At 40.5% G+C, this 17,881-nt stretch overlaps 1 protein-coding gene across 4 annotated transcripts in view; it reads left to right on the top strand.

Moving 5' to 3' along the window:
- LOC130921795 (homeodomain-interacting protein kinase 1) overlaps nt 1-17,881 on the top strand; it is a 41,894-nt gene that overhangs the window by 21,473 nt on the left and 2,540 nt on the right. The window contains exons 12-16 of one of the 4 annotated variants that reach the window (XM_057846077.1): nt 1,734-1,868; nt 8,526-8,686; nt 14,212-14,283; nt 15,627-15,797; nt 15,879-16,096. In XM_057846077.1, coding sequence (XP_057702060.1) covers nt 1,734-1,868; nt 8,526-8,686; nt 14,212-14,283; nt 15,627-15,797; nt 15,879-16,096 — 757 coding nt within the window. The remainder of the gene's footprint in view (nt 1-1,733; nt 1,869-8,525; nt 8,687-14,211; nt 14,284-15,626; nt 15,798-15,878; nt 16,097-17,881) is intronic. The other 3 variants (XM_057846078.1, XM_057846080.1, XM_057846079.1) reach the window with 3 other exon arrangements.

Below are 17,881 nucleotides of genomic sequence, written 5' to 3' on the forward strand. Positions count from 1 at the left end.
TACCGCCGGGTCGCGCTTCTGTTTCTGCCCGTCTCATACACACATTTTTTCCCCCAGTCTTTTAAAAAGGAGTAAATCTCTCGCTCAGTAACCGGGAGCATCCAACATAACGTTGTGCGTGCGTCCGGTAAAAGTGTCCGGGCGGAAGACGTGTCTTGAATTTCATTCCGCTACGAGCGGCTATCATAAAGTTTTGAGGGAAAATCATCGTTTTTGAACCTTTATGAATCGTAATCGAATCTTCACGTGTCGAATCGCGATGCATGTAATAATCGATTTTTTTGGAACTACTCTACTATGTTGGTGCACACTATCCTACCTTGTCCTATATTAACGCTACGAGTTACATTAAGTGTGTGATGATCACTCAGCACAGACTTTTAAAGGCTAAAACAACATTGTATGTTCTCTCTGCCCAAGGTAAGAAAACCTTACAGCGTGTCACGTGACGAGTCACGAGTGACACAAGCAGTCACTGCTACGATGCAGGCTAACGACACATAAATGTCACGCATTGTGAACATGTGACGGAAACTCACATTTTCGTCTCGTCAGATGAAAACTGGCATTGGTCTCGTTACATTTTAGTCTACCAAAACAAAATTTTGGCTCATTATAATCTCGTCATTGTCATGAATAAAGTGTTGACAAAATAATTTAGATATCGTCATTGTGGACGAAAACAACACTGCTTCACTGTTAAAATCACTTTTTTGTTTGTTTGTTTGTTTGATTTTTACATTACCGGTATTTAGAGCAAAGCAAAGTCATTCATGGCTTAAGTGATCCCCAAGTCAAAGTCAGGTAGTCCTCGGGTTACGACGTACCCGACTTAGTGATTTTGACTTTACGATGCCGCAGTACAGTAACACCTTTTTAAAACGATATATCAATTCTTGGCAGGAGCATATCAATAACCTTTTGGGATGCATAGTATCACGATATTTTATAGATTACGAAATTTTGTCACACCCCGAATACAAATCTCTGATGGCACAAATATTTGCCTCCTAAACCTCCTATTTAAAGAAATTACTCAGTATTTGATTGTCAAGCGGTTTCACTTGTTTTGACTGATTTTTGTGGCATTAGAGGGCTGAAATGGCAGGTTTTGTCATTTGAGTTAAGAAAATTCTATTTGCGGCCCTGCATCCAGAGTTGGTAAATTGCTGCGGCATCATGTGTGTCGTCCACATTTCTTCCACTGGTTACATTCATTTCATATATGAACTAAAAAATGCGCATTTTGACTTCCTTGAATGAAACTTTTATTATGTGTGTAGTAGGAAAATCTGACTTTAGTGCTATGATTTTCTTTCTGCTTTAACTTACCGGTATTACTTTGTGTTGACATCACTGGCAGGGCTCCCGACTGCTACCTAAATGTTTGGGGCCAAATTTAAGCCCTGCTGTTGGCAATCTTGCACAAATGGGATGTTCAAGTATTTATGAGAAATGGAGTGTCAATTAGTGGAATTATGAATATTTAATTTCCATTGCAATTTGCTCCTGGTTAAAAAAAAAAAAAATCAATAAAGTTAGTCTGGAGCCCTGCTCAAGGACATTTGGCCTGAATGTCATTTGGCTACGTATCTGGGTTTCAGCTAAATGAGTCCTACCGTGTCCAGATGGCGCGTTCAACTGGATTTATCTGCTCTCTAAATCACACGGCAGCCCCAAAGGACGTTTGCTTTTCTCACACTGCCTTCCCCTATCCCCCTCACATCCTCCAGGGTTCCTGTACACCCCTGATGGTGGCCACTCTGCACCCACCCTCATCAGGCATAGCCTCCCAGTATTCCCTACCAGTCGGGCTAGGTACAGGGGTGGGTCGGCCTACCCTTTTGGAGCACACAGCCACAGTGCTGGTAAAGAAGCACGAAGAACAACGTGCATTTTCCTTCATACCAATAAGGCGTCGTCTCTGTCCTGTCCCACTTTCTTTTCATCTCTTTGTCTTCCTATCAATTTCTGTATTACAAATTGAATCTCGGTACAGTGGTACCTTGACATATGATTGCTTGGACACACAATCTTTTCGACATCCTTCGACATGCTGGAAATGTGACGATTTATGACAGCTTTCGTGGGAGTGAAATCAACATGGATTCCAAGATGGTTAGTGCAGGTGGTTAAAAAAGGAAAAAGGTGACGCTTACCATTGAAATGAAGATGGAAATGATAGGTAAATATGAGCGTGGTGTGCGTGTCCGTGAACTGGTCGACAATACGGCTGTAGAGTGTCTATGACAGACATGTCCAAAGTCTGGCCCGGGGGCCAAATGCGGCCCGTGGTCAAATTTCATCCGGCCCCCAGCCTCTGTCATAAAATCAGTAACGTCTGGCCCGCACACACTTAATAAATTGGTCAGCAGTACTGCAACCAGCATATAAAGTAGCTTACACACGAAATGCTGCTCCTCATTTACCCACTAAACGGCAGCAGCACTTTAACCCTTTATTGCCAAATGTATTAACATTTGATACACCTAAAAATTCATGATTGTGAGACTAATTTAGAATTTTGACATTTCTTTTTGGAAGGAAAAAAAAAAAAACGATGGATGCAAGTCCACAGATGCATTTGCAAGTTCTATGAGAAAAAAAATGATTTAGCATGAGTTATAGATATTAGAGCGCTTATTACACATTCATTTTGACTCTTCTTTATTACAAATTTGAAAAAATGGTTTCATTAGGACCTTATTTTTCAAATTTTGGGATTCTCTGATAATTGCTTCATGTTGCAGGTATTGAAGGGCTAAGCAACATTACCCCGTGTGACCCATTACTTCCATTTTCTAAAATGGCGACAATCAACAAAAAAAAAGAAAGTTGACTGCGACGGCCGACGCTTCAAGGATAGGTGGAAATTGGACTATTTCTTCACTAAAATACGCAACAACTGTGTCCGCCTCATTTGCAAAGAGACAGTCGCTGTTTTTAAAGATTTCAATGTTAGCCGATATTACCAAACAAGACACGCTGACATGTACGGGAAGATTACAGGGAAGATTCGCAGCGAGAAATTGAAGCAACTTGAAGCTAGTTTAATTTCACAGCAGCCGTATTTCGCAAGAGCCCGAGAGTCGAAAGAGAACGCCACAAAGTCTAGTTGTAAGATTGTTGAAATTATTCAATTTAAAAAAATAATAAAGCAAATGTGACACACTGAATGGCCTGCTAAAATTTGCTTAAATATATTGTTCTACGTAAAGGACGTCAGCCAAGGTCGGCCCCCCACATTTTTACCGCACCAAATCTGGCCCCCTTTGCAAAAAGTTTGGACACCCCTGGTCTATGATCTCGACAGTCCTCCAATGACCTCCGTTCGCCAGTCTTCAGACCTGCTGAGGAAGATCTGCTGAGCAAAAAAAAAAAACTGCTGATTTTTATTCTACTGAAACACCAAACCAAAGTGCAATTTTTGGTATGGGCTATTACATGCTTTTATTAGTTATTTCATAGACTTCACTATCAGTTGATGGAACACGGGGCTCGGGGCTGATCCGTAGGGGGCCTATTTTGAAAAACGTAAACTACAAATATTTTCAATACCAAAGCCGCTTTCAACCTAAAATCATACAGGCACCTCCCTTAGGCATATATTAGTCTCCATGAGCCGCAACATCAAAACATTCAAAGTTGTTCCCTAATAAAATCCTGATAGTTTTTTATGCAAGTATACAGTGTATCACATAAGTGAGTACACTTCTCGCATTTCTGCAGATATTTAAGTATAGTATATCTTTTCATGGGACAACACTGACAAAATGACACTTTGACACACTGAAAATTAGTCTGTGTGCAGCTTATATAATAAAATTAATCTATTTTTCCCTCAAAATAATTCAAAATATAGCCATTAATATCCAAACCCCTTGCAACAAAAGTGAGCCTGTCTCATCAGACCATAGGACATGGTTCCAGTAATCCATGTGCTTTGTTGACATGTCTTCAGCAAACTGTTTGCGGGCTTTCTCGTGTACCGTCTTCAGAAGAGGCTTCCTCCTGGGGTGACAGCCATGCGCACCGATTTGATGTAGAGTGCGGCGTATGGTCTGAGCACTAACAGGCTGACCCCCCACCTCTTCAATCTCTGCAGCAATGCTGACAGCACTCCTCTAACGAGGCACGTGACATTTTGGAGGGAAAATGACAAGCAGTACTCAATTTGGAAATTTAGGGATGTACGTAGTTTCTAAGGGGTGTACTCACTTTTGTTGCCAGCGGTTTAGATAGTAATGGCTATATTTTGAGTTATTTTGAAGGGGGAAATAAATTTATTGTATAAGCTGCACACAGACTACTTTTCATTGTGTCAAAGTGTCATTTTGTCAGTGTTGTCCCATGAAAAGATATATATCTGCAGAAATGCGAGGGGTGTTCTCACTTTAGTGATACACTGTAACAAAACTTAAAATGGCTATAATAGTATAGCCATTCATATCCAAAAATCACCAAATGCAGAGATAATCACCTATATTTTCAGGATGAATAGCAATATTTAACATACAGGTTTTTGCCCAAAATAACACCTACATTTTTTTTTTTAATTTATTGCAAGTTTTCAACAGCTAATAAATCAATTTTAACATCAGAAACTTTATACTTGAAGAAAGCATGCAGAATAATCTTAATTTTACTCAACAAAAGCAACATTTGAATTTTTCTATATACAGTCACAACTTATTGAGGTTGAATTCTGCTATTGTGTAGATACAAAATCCAACATGACGGCTGTCACAAAACAAAACGCTTTTTAAGTTGAAAATTCTTGTAAATAAATGCTAAAATCGAGTTTCTATAGATATGAATGTAAAACAGTCTAGATTCTTGGTTAAAAGCAAAAAACGGGCAGTTATCGTTCATTTTACGTAAATATCTTAAGCAAAAGTTACGATATTGTGTAATCCAACATGGCAGCCGTCACGAAACAGAGCGTTTTAAGTTGAAAATTCTTATAAATAAATGCTTAAATCGTGGAATTTCTATAAATATGTAACGTATAACATAAAACAGTCTAGATTCATGGTTAAAAGCAAAAAACGGGCAGTTATCATTCATTTTACGTAAATATTTCAAGCCTAAATTATGGTTTAATCCAACATGGCAGCCATCACAAAGAGCTTTTTTTTATGTTTCAAAGTACATGCATGGTGCTGTGCTATTTAATAATTACCTTGAATCCTGGACCAAGTCACTCTTGAGACACTCCTGCCTGCTTGTATGCAGTAAAACCTTTGTCCTTTTTCTACCTAAATCTGGCGTTAGAACCGCAGCATGTGTTTGTTTATCACAGAGAATAGTGAAAGCAAAGTTTATCACATTGAAAGCCAACTCAACGTTCTGCCTGGTCAGCCCCCTACGGGAAGGCGTGGCGCAATGTCTGTGGGAGCTGTCTTGTCAACTGATGGTCGAGTCTATGGTTATTTTTAATGTTAACGTGTTTTAATGAGAAATGAGCACTTTGTTATCCTTTTTCAAGTTGCGTTTGGTCAGCCATTTTCAAAAGTGGCAATAGCAACTAAGTTCAGTGTATTTATTAGTTTAGACGGGAACGCATCATGTCCTTCAGCAGCATGCTTAGGTTTGAAGGGGTTAAAGTGACAATTATTATTACGGTAACATCGACAAAGAAATCTCCAGCTTCGTCAGGATTTTACTCATTTATTTCAGAACTTGTGCAACACAACACGCCTACTGTCCACCGCAGTCGACGCCAACTGCAACAGAACATTAAAAGAGAAAATCTCTACCTATCTCACTGTCAAGTCAGCGACGCGGTGCGTTCAGATACAGGACACAAAACAAATCCGCTACATTAGTACCCGATTCGTTACATTTTTACAGCAATTGTTATTAAATTCTGATTTTTTTATTTATAATTTGTTTTTCTATGTGTAATTGCTGTTTGTAGTGGTACCAGTAGTATTTATTAAGGATTTATTGTAGGTTTTCAGGCTGTGGAACAAATTAATGGAATTATAATCAGGGGTGAAAGTGGCTAGAATTTCTTGCCGGAACGGGGGGGTGGACTCTCCTAAAACCACCGAAATTCTAAAACTGCTTTTGGCACAGTTACAGATATAACACACAATAAAACAACAGGTTTCACAGTGGTTTGCACGTTCCCCTCACAGTTCTGAGATCAACAAGTGTTCAATCACGGGCTCCAACCTTCCAGTGTGGAGTTTGCATGTTCTCACCACGCCTGTGTTGGTTTTCTCCTGGTGTGCGTGAAAGCAGGGCTAAACTAAACAGGAAACAGGGCAAGCTGGAAATAGCTAAATTAAACTGAAAACATAATGAAATTATACGTTCGGTTCGGGCAAGGGTTCTCGCAAACTTTTTAAAATAAATATATATTTATATATGTATACCAAAACAATGTGTGAATGTTAACTAAGGAATACTTGTTATCAAATAAATAATTTGGAAAAAAGAGAAGGAGTTGTATGGTCATTGCAGAGCCAGAGCGTGCCATGCGCCCTCTTTTTAATATTCACCTCTGCAAGACGGCAAAACCGCGTCTCTTTATTTATATTTAGCCAACTTTTCCAGCGTTATTTCGTTGTGTAAATGTATTTATAATGATCATAAAAATATGTAGACTATTTCAACATTAAGAAAAGTTGCGTTTTTTTCTCTGCCAACTGAGAATTCGTTACAAAAGACAGGCGTTTATGCATAGGCATTGTCACCAAATGTGATAACACAAAATGCAACCAGTCCATTTTTCCAAGCAGCAAGCAGTGCTTTGTCCATGTCTGACTGGCGCATCCCTTCCCTCTCCTTCTCCCCGAGTCCTCACAAATAATAAATAGAATTTTGAGGGTTTTATCGGGCTCAGGCCTACAAAAAAAATATAACATTTGGTTTTTTTTCCCGGGCTCAAGCCTACAAATAAAACATAACATTTTGGGGGCGTTTTCGGGCTCGGGCCTGCAAATCCGGTTAATTGAATTGGCTCGGGCCGGGTCGGGCTACAATTCCCGCTGACCCGGGTCGGGTTGGGCTGGATTTTTCAGCCCCGATCTTACCTCTTGATGACATTAAATTGGTTGCAGTTACATGTCGGGAACGCTCCTTCCGGAACAAAACACGACACGATTTGACCAACATGGTGTCAACCAATGCTGACCAAAAATGACGTAATGTCCAGGTTATAAAATTGCGCCAGCAACCCTCCACGCACAGAGACCGCCAGTAGGCAACACGGGACAAGTCTGTGAAAGCGTCCAACCTGCTTCATTCTCAAGACATCTTTTCATGTGAAAGCAATGACGAGAGTAGATCCCGCATCACCTGATACGGGAATTTCCCGGGATATATGTGTGAAAAGGGCTACAGGCAACGCGACTTGTCAGATCGAGATGTTGGGAAGAACTATGTAGAATAAATGAATAATAAAAATCAGTGAAAACAGACGACGCTAAACAAGCTCTTTATAAGGCTTGTTGTTACCGCTTGTGGATGTAAATCTGACGTTAGTAGATTGTTCTTATTGGTTATGCGTGTGTGGCAGTGTGGCAGTTTTTTTTTTTTTTTTTTTTTTTTTTTTTTAAAATGGGTTTTGACAATTGCCGTCATATTTTCGGGATCAAAGCACGTATGCCGGATCGGTGTTCCGCCATCGTATTTCTTGGCGGAACGCTGATCCGGTGCGTTCCGGCTCACTTTCACCCCTGATTATAATGTATTCTTATGGGAAAATCCTGATCTAAATACGACCATTTTGACTTACAAACAAGGTCCTGGAATGAATTAACTTCGTATGTAGAGGTACCACTGTATTACTAATTGTATACATTGCATCAGATACTGTATACTTTACAAAGGCCCATGATATATTGTAGTTTAATTCGAGTGCTGATGTTGAACCTCTCGTAGCCCTGCTGGCATTTTATTGGGGATTTTAGATGCAATTTGGCTAAAAACATCTCACCCTTCCTTTTTTCTCTTCACTTCATTCACACACTCTGACATTCTCTCCCCCATTTTTTTCCCCCATAGGTGTGCTTAGGGCATGGAGCGCATGTGTTGCTGAGTTGGTCTGCGCTTTGCTTGAAGCTTCTCATATCCTGTCCTCCTTTTTGGTTTCAGCTCAGGATGGTGTGCCTCGAAAAGCACTCCCCACAATTTCACTCTGACACTTTCTATTTCAGCCCACAACATATGGCATGCTGCAGACATACTGTTGTCAGTTAACAAAACCAACTAACTCCTGTTTCTTCTTTAACAGGCACCATGATTTGTTTTGTTTTACGCATCCTGTTTCCAGCACTTCAGTGTTTGCGCTTTGCATGATTTCATTTTGTTCACTCGTTGACGGGCAGTGGTAAAAATTCGGGACATGCTCGGGGAGAGTTGCTCGCTTATCTCGTGCTTTGCCTGATGCAGAGACTGGCTCAAGGATTGTCTTTTGGTTGATTTCTCAGCATGGCCGAGTTTGCCTGACTTTTTTTTTTTTTTTCACCTGCGGAATCTGTTTGAAATGTGACCCTCTGGGCCACTTCTCCCAGCAGGCCTGGCCCACCGGAACTCAACAAATCCTCATCCCGTCGTCATGGCAACAGGTTCCGGGTGTGGCCATCCACAGCTCTGCTCATCAGGCAAATATTACAGAGTCACCACGGGATTCCCATCACCCAGACGCCACCGCTCAGCAAGGACACAACTGGAGGTATGTCAACCAAACAGTCTTCCCCGCCACACTTCACTCGTTACATTGGGAAAATTTGAGGAAAAACATGTTTTGAAGTATGAGCAAAGGGGAAGATAAATTGCAATTGAAAATCAAATTTTGCTAAATTAATGATGAATTAACTCATTTGCTTGTATTGATGGTGATAGACGTCCAATCCATTTGAAGTGGGAGGGGGAGTCAGGGGAGGAACGAACGTTCCAATGGATTGGACGTCTACTGGTGACAAACTTAATACACAACGGAAGGATGAAAAGAGCCACACGACTGGACGTCTATTAAGCCTGAACGATATATCGTTTAAACATCGCCATCGCGATGTGCGCGTGAGCGATAGTCCCATCGCAAGCACGTGCGATAGTTTTTTTGTTTTTTTTATCCACCTACGGCGTGCTTTCTGCTCTGCACACAGCCTCACACCCTCCCTCTCCCAGCCCTTTGTTCCTCAGTCACTGCAGCACTTGCTTATTAAAGTTAACGATGCTCGTTGTCTTAGATCTTGCCAAAGAAGGGGACCCCAAAGCGGAGCAATGTGTCAATCATCGTTTAACTTGTTAAACAGTTTCTGCAAGGAAGTCTCGCTGTGTGTGTGTTTGTGTGTGTGTGTGGAGACGTTGGAGACATATAAAATAAATGCCAGAAGTGATCATGAGGAGTTAGAAATTTCTACATGTCACTCCAAGTCACAGCTAAAGTAGATAAACAGAAGCATTTAATAAAGCCAAGGATTTTTCTGCTACTGTACTTTATTCTTGTTCAAAAATGATTTGGTTGGACTGTTATGTTTAAAACTGGTAATAATTATTACATTTGAAGTGCTTAAAAACCATTTAAATATATAGATTTTTAAAATCATTTTGGGGGAAGAAGAGAAAAAAAACACGTCTTATATAGGGATGGGAATCGAAATCCGATTCCAATTCGGAACCGGTTCCGAGTGTTTCGAGGCCTCGACATCATAATGAAATAGCCTTAACGATCCCTTTAACGAGTCCTGAAGACGCATATTGCGTCGTGACTGTCTTGTTGTCCAAACACATCAAACTAGCATGGCACCAAGAACCACCCGCTCCAAAGTTTGGCTACACGTCACCAGGAAAGAGGGTGAAAATGAAAGGTTACGATGGTTTAGCACGAGCATTGCAGCCGTAAACATAACAATGACAGCACGTAGATTCAAACGATCGAAAGTGTGTCTTCACTTCACGAGGAACAATTACAACAAAACGACTTGCAATCATTGCAAGGTGGAGATAACTACATCAGGAGGGAAGGTAGAGATAACTGCATCGGGAGGGAATAGACAGCACTGTCCTCACCTAGACACATATACAGCTAGCTAAACTCCGAAATGACGATACAAAAGACGTTGGTATAATTTGCTGACTTTATTCAACCATCACTTGAAGAGTGAAACTAAAAATAGAAATGAAACAAATAATTTCGTCCCCAGTAACAAACAGGTTTGCATCAACGTAAATCAGCGATGATTAGCTGTAATAACAAAACAGTTAGCATGCGTTCGCTAGCATTAGCACATCGTTCAAACCACTACACAACTGGATTTAAGTGTCCGATCGCGAGTGGAAACACACAACAACAACAACACAAAAGATGATACATACAGGCGTTGCCTCTGTAGATATTTTACAAGCATTAACAAAGAACATAGGGTCGTAGCAGTGCTTCCCTCTCTCACTAACTCTCTCACGCTTTCTCTCGCGTTCTTCTTCACGTGAGGAAGCGCAAGGGCGCCCCCACTTGAGCGTGAAAGCACCATAAAAACTAAAAGGCATGCACTTCAATATACTGGTAAATAATACTTTAACAGGGGTCCCCAAACGACGGCCCGCGGGCCGAATACGGCCCGCCCCAACATTCAGTCCGGCCCCCTGAACAATACCAGAGCATTTTTTTTTTTTTTCTCAATAGTGTTATTTATTTTCTGGCCTTTTTCTGTGAAGAACTCAGAGAGTGTTATTTGGTTATTATCTATTTGATTAATAGTGCTATTATTATTAATTATTATTATATTATATTATTATTTTTATTTTATTTACTTTTGTTCCGTGAAATATCCAGAAAGGGTTATTTGATTGTGGCTTTCTGAAAAACAATAATTGTTTTACATTCAGGCACTCCTGCAATCCTCACACTTTTTCTGTTACAAACTGACCCCGGCCCCGCAGAGAAGGGAAAAGTTATGCAGCCCTCACTGGAAAAAGTTTGGGGACCCCTGCAAGTTTCACACATATTGCTAACGGCAGACCAACTACCTATATGCTAATATATACCAATATTTTTTATTTCTATTAGAAAAATGTTTCAGTAAAATGTTAAACATTCTTGTGCATTTGCCACTTTTTGCCACAGTTAATATTGAGGCTTTGGGCCTCTTTTGACCTTGTTGTGAGTTTTTAAGGTTGTGACTTCTGATTAAACAAGCTCAATGCCAATCTAAAGGTTTGTTCTTTTTCCCCCCCAAATTAGAATCGATAAGAGAATCGATAAAGAATCGAATCGTTAAGCAATATCGATAATGGAATCGGAATCGTAAAAATCCTATCAATTCCCATCCCTAGTCTTATATGTATCTCTTTCCAATCCTAAATCTGAATAAATACATTGAGCTCAAAAAACACACAAAAAAAAATTTTGGGGGGGGGGCTACTTAAGGGTTTTTCACTTATCGCAGCGGGTTCTGGTCCCCATTAACCGCAAAAAACGAGGGATCACTGTACACTGTGGTGATGGTATGTATTTTTTTTAATATCGCAATATATCGCAAACCCCAGAAAAATCGCAACAAGTTTTTTCCAATATCGTTCAGGCCTAACGTTTAGCATTGGGTATGTTTACATAGACAAAATTTCTTCAATCCCAGTGTTCGGATTAAAATTATGATCGGATGCACTGTGTTCATGGACAGTAAATATATTGATCCGATTAGGTCTCGTGTGTTCATGCATCAGAACATCAGTAAGAACTAGGAATGTCCCAATCCGATCGGGCCGATTGCGCCATTTTTCAGAGGATTTAATTTAAAAAAAAAAAAAAAAATTTTTTGTTTTTGTTTTTTCTACTTCATGCTCTCACTCTCCCTCCTTCTGTTTTTCTTGGTCAGCAGGCACCAGGAGTTTGCTTGTTAAAGTTAACGATGATTGACAGGCGTTGAAGTTTTGATCTTGTCAGAGAAGCCGTAACCTGATTTAACCCATTAAGTACCTCTAAAAAAAAAAAAACCAAAATCTCAAGAATAACTATCCAAAAACATGTATTTAACATCACAGTACTGTTCTTGCCAAACTGTTGGAGCTAAGTCCTAGCTAGACGGCGAGCTGAGCTCCGAAATGACGGTAAGACGTCAGTGTAGTTTGCTGACTTTTTTCAGCTGATCATGACATCAACACTTGCAGAATGAAACTTAAATAAAAATGAAATTAAATCTGTTTCATCTTTAATAACAGCAATTCAAATTTGCGTTTATAACTAACACAGCTGATACAGCAATAGCAATCCACACAAACGATTAGTATGTATCAGTTAGCGGCCGCACATTATCAAAACAATCGCATAAACCCGGCTCAAGTATTCGACCGCAATTGAAAACGCACAATAAACAGTACAAAAGGTGTTATATACAGGTTTTGCCTCCATGGATGCTTCACAAGCAAGAAATGTGTGCGCAGGCTTTCCCCTCTCTCACACTCAGCTGCGCGACTTCTTTGTTGGAACAAATGCGCTCTTCCTTGTGTGTGCGCGTGCCCGTGTGCTCTTCTTCGTGTGCGCAAATACGTTCTTCGTGTGTGCATGCGCTCAGACTCGCGTGCCATTAGTACTACCTGCTCTACGCTTCCTGTGCCAAAATAAAAGCATGCATCACAAAACAAGTCAACCTTATAAAAAATGTCATAGTCGAAATCACGTAAGTCTGGTGCGCCGTAATCTGGGGACTACCTGTATTCTAATGTCACACGTAGAGACGGTTTGTTCCAAAATTTTGGAATAAAGTGTTTACATTCACGGCGATTGGATTACCAATCGGCATAAATCACCCCTCTCATTCGGAAAAGAATCTTGATCGGAAATGGGCAGGATTGGGTTAGAATATTGCAAATGGGGTGTGTACATAAAGCATTTTTATTTTGACGAGGCTTTTAATCTGAATAAGTGTCCATGTAAACATACAATGGGGCAAATAAGTATTTAGTCAACCACTGATTGTGCAAGTTCTCCCACTTGAAAATATTAGAGAGGCCTGTAATTGTCAACATGGTTAAACCTCAACAAAGAGAGACAGAATGTGGGGAAAAAAAAAAGGAAAATCACATTGTGTGATTTTTAAATAATTTATTTGCAAATCATGGTGGAAAAGTAAGTATTTGGTCAATATCTAAAGTTCATCTCAATACTTTGTTATGTACCCTTTGTTGGCAATAACGGAGGCCAAACGTTTTCTGTAACTCTTCACAAGCGTTTCACACACCGTTGTTGGTATTTTGGCCCATTCCTCCATGCAGATCTCCTCTAGAGCAGTGATGTTTTGGGGCTGTCGTTGGGCAAGACGGACTTTCAACTCCTTCTGCAGATTTTCTATGGGGTTGAGACCATGAGCCTGGCTAGGCCACTCCAGGACTTTGAAATGCTTCTTACTAAGCCACTCCTTTGTTGCCCTGGCTGTGAGTTTGGGATCATTGTCATGCTGAAAGACCCCGCCACGTCTCATCTGCAATGCACTTGCTGATGGAAGGAGATTTTCACTCAAAATCTCTCAATACATGGCCCCATTCATTCTTTCCTTTACACAGATCAGTCATCCTGGTCCCTTTGCAGAAAAACATCCCCAAAGCATGATGTTTCCACTCCCATGCTTCACAGTGGGTATGGTGCAGTTCAGTATTCTTTTTCCTCCAAACAAGAGAACCTGTGTTTCTACCAAAAAGTTCTATTTTGGTTTCATCTGACCATAACACATTCTCCCAGTCCTCTTTGGCGCATTGTGTTACTTATACTAGGTCCCCCCGTGTTGTTCTGGGATTTTTGGTCCCCGTTCTTATCATTTTGACGCCACGGGATGAGGAGGGAGTTGAAAGTCCGTGTTGCCCAACGACCGCCCCAAAACATCACTGCTCTAGAGGAGATCTGCATGGAGGAATGGGTCAAAATACCAGCAACAGTGTCTGAAAACCTTGTGAAGAGTTACAGAAAACGTTTGGCCTCCGTTATTGCCAACAAAGGGTACATAAGAGTATTGAGATGAACTTTTGGTATAGACCTGTTGGTCAAATTTACACAAAGAAACTGTAACCCGATCGACTCACAGCCTCGAAAAGTAAGGGTAATATTACGTCAGAAACTCGTTCGGTACGCGTCCGTTCCGAACCGACTACCACGTACCGAAACGGTTCAAGACTATTACATGTACCGTTACACCCTTATTATTTGCCCCAATGTACCTACTGCAAATGGCACTGTGAGAGTTAACATGTTTCATCCTTTTTTAGGAGCACAGCACAAACCAAAACTCAGCAGGAGAGGAAGAAGGTCAAAGCCAGGCGAGGAGAAAACAGAAACAGGTCAGTTGCCACGTTTACATGGAGCCAAATATTCCAGTTACAATCGGAATATTTGTTCAAACCGAATATATGTGTTCCATATAAACACCTCATTCGGAATGAACAGGCCCAAACCGAATGGAATTTCATTCCGATTCACAGGGGTGGAATATTCCTTTTCCCAAACCGATTAGAAGTAAAATTATATCATGTAAACAGGGAAGCGGAATGGTGTCTGGTTGCGTTCTTTCTGCACATGCTCCGTACTGACGTTGTGACGTCACTTTGTGACGTAAGTAACGTCACTTGCAACATGGCTTCCAAGCACAGCGCACCTAATTGGAGTCCGGCGGAAAGATTGTATTTAATTCAAACTTTAAAAGAATTGAATATAATTGCTCGCTTAGACGGGCGTAAAACGAGGAACAGTGAACTATTTAAAAGAGTTCACGAGAGGTTACACGAAGCCGTAATAGACCGGAGCGTTGACCAGATTAGAAACCGGTGGAAAACCGGCTACTACAAGGCAAAAGAGCAAAACAGCAGAAGCGGATACGACCCCTACAAACACAACAAGTGGGTTAAAGTTAAAACAGCAGCACTCCGACGATCGATCTCCATGTTTTGCAACGTGACGCTTTGTTTTGATTAATCTGCGCATGTCAGACGGCAGTTGTCAAACGTCCTTTCGGAATAAAGGCAGTCGCATGTAAATGCTGGATCGGAATAGATGAAGTGACATGTAAACAGCTGATCTGAAATATCCATTCGGAATGATTTGAATCGGTATGAATAAAAGTCAGCATGTAAACGTGGCTAGTGACAGAGAGCTGGATGTGCCGATCTTCTAAAAATGATGTGATTGGATCAGATCTCCAATCATGTGATTTGATCAAAGACAATTTAATTGCTCCCTCTGTGCTGTTTAAAACCTGACTGTCCTTACAAATTTATGCCTTCCGTCTGAACGAAGCCTTTCTGATTCCAGTCGAATTCCTCAAATCTGATTTTTAGGCCTGTGTCCAAATCAGATCTAGGCCTGTTTAGACTGGGCGACTTTATTGACACACCTGACAGGTTTTGGAAACGAATGCGTCATCTAGTCATTTAGTGATGTCATGGACAGTCAAATCCCATCTGAGCTGTTCAGACTGAGAAGCATCCTGTCCATATCTGATTTGAAACCACCTCCCCTATGTGGGTTCAATCAGTCTCGCAAAAATTAAGAGTTCTGCGCTTTTGACTGTTCAGTCTAAAAACAGCCATCCAGTTTTAATCTGGATGGGCTAGTTATTAGATTTTGGCTGCTAGTCTGGATAAGGCCTTTAGTCTGGCTACTCATTGTTTTTACCACTTGTGTTTAGGGGTATCTCCACTGCATCAGTGCTCAGCGCCAATGCTGTGACATCATCCAGCCTCATGGCCACTATGTCACAGCCCATCGTCATCTCCGACACCCCCAGCCCGGCAGTCAGCATCATCACGATCCACAGTGACACAGACACTGAAGATGAACGCAAGTTTCACCCAGCCAAGTGGGTATTCGATGACGCCTTTTCAGAATGTTTTACACAGCAAAGCGTGGATTTTGAACTCTGGTCATTTCACTTTTGCAGCAATGTTACATTGGGCCAGCGCACCAATGTCATCAGCTGCGTGACCGTGCACGACTCTGACTCGTCGACCGCCAGCCCCTTGACACCGCGTCCCCGCGCACTTAACGCAACCAGCGCCGCTTCGTCACGTCAGGCCAAATCTCTGGCTGTGGTGGCACCTTCAGTCAAAGTTCAGGCGCCTGAGAGAGGAGCCGCTTCACGAAGCCGCCCAGAGACTGGTAAAAAGCATGCTCATTCCTCAGCCGTCTGTCTTTTAAGGTTATTTTTTTATTGAACGTGATAATAGTTGACATTAGGGCTGAAGCAATCAGTTATTTAAGTCCTCCATTAATCAGTTGGATTAATCGAGTAGTCCGAAAACATTTAAGGCGTTGCAGAATAAGTTTTGGAGATTTAAATCAAACAAGTGTTTATGCTTGCAGTAGCATATAAGTATATGTATATATATGTACAGTATACTGTATATAAACACAGTGGTACCTCTACTTACGAAATTAGTAGTAGTTTCTTAACTTGAAAATTCTGTAAGTAGAGACACATTTTCCCTTTAAATGCCTTAATCTATTCCAAGCACCCCAAAATTCATACGTAAATCTTTTACGATGCATAAAAATGCATCAAAACATGTGACAAATCCATGTTACAATTAGATTATTGCACAGTAAACATAAAATCTGGGTTGTGCAATCTAAAAACCAAGACTAGAGTAAAAAATAAAAGTTAATACACTCATGTAAAGCTGTCGAACACGAGGTCCCTCTTAGCCAATTGGATGACAGGAATGCTGAGCAATGGCCAATGGCAGCGCAGGTATATAAGTATGTTACGAGTATAAGCGAGTACCAGCCCTACTGTATTTTTGCCTTTCTTATCCTGAAATGTCTTTCTTAACAAGAGGCAATATCTGCAACAATTAATCGATTAATTTGAGTATTTCGATCAGGAAAAAGATTCAAATTAAATTTTGCTGCTTCAAGTATTCAATGAAATAAAGTGGCGTGTACACTCTACCCCTTCCAATCACTTAGCTTATAGTCTTATAGACACCCCCACCCCCATTCTCCTCTTTCATTGGCCCCCACATGGTGTAAACCGGAAATACATCTCGCTGACGATAGCACCAGCATATTAGTAACTAGTTTAGATGTTCAATGTATTTCTTGTTGTTGTTTGTGTATGTGTTTCTTTTCTTTCTTCTCTTGTATTTCTTTTCTTCTGTCCCCCCATAATCCCTTCCTGTTCGCTGCTTTGTCATAATAAAAAGGTATTTTGAATGATCACAATGGGAGTATGTCAGACTCTCCATGTGAAACATTAAAACTGTTCAGAATCCGGGCACTTAGACTTCCATTCTCTGTGTCAAACAGCTGAACAGGACAGGTTTAAAAAAAAAAAAAGAAAAAAGAAATAAAGTGGCGTTGTCGTGGTTTGTTTTGAAAGTGTTTGCATTTAGTTTTTGGATTTGTGCAGATACACTGCCCTTTAGTGGCAACAGGGAATAGAACTCATTTCACATGGCTGAATCCAGCTGCTCCCTGTTAAGACCAGCATAAGCTTTTTTGTTTTACAAGTTTTTTTTTTTTTTTTAATGCATTCGTAATTTAGTTTATAGGTATATTTAGCAGTTTTTTGTGGGAATATGCGTTTGATAAGCATATGCTTCCTCCCGTCAGCCTTTGTCTTCTTCTTTGGTTCCTTCCTTCGGGCAAATCATATCACAATTTGTAATTGTCAATGATTGTCAATGATACCGATGATGATGACAATAAATATTTCATTCATTCATTCAACCATTTGTTTAGAGCATTGCAAAAAAAATTAGCATTTTATAGCATTTAAGCTAGCAGACTTTTGTGACGTACGTTAGCCAATTGTTCTTTTGTTGTACTTGGATCCTCATTTATTTTTTATATCGTTTGAGGCTCAGCTCAAGTATTTTATTATTTTTTTTATGTTCCTTATCCGATGACTCGATTATTTGAACTAACTAGTTCATCGATTAA

The sequence above is a fragment of the Corythoichthys intestinalis genome, chromosome 9 (genome assembly GCF_030265065.1).
Source record: "Corythoichthys intestinalis isolate RoL2023-P3 chromosome 9, ASM3026506v1, whole genome shotgun sequence".
NCBI lineage: Eukaryota > Metazoa > Chordata > Actinopteri > Syngnathiformes > Syngnathidae > Corythoichthys > Corythoichthys intestinalis.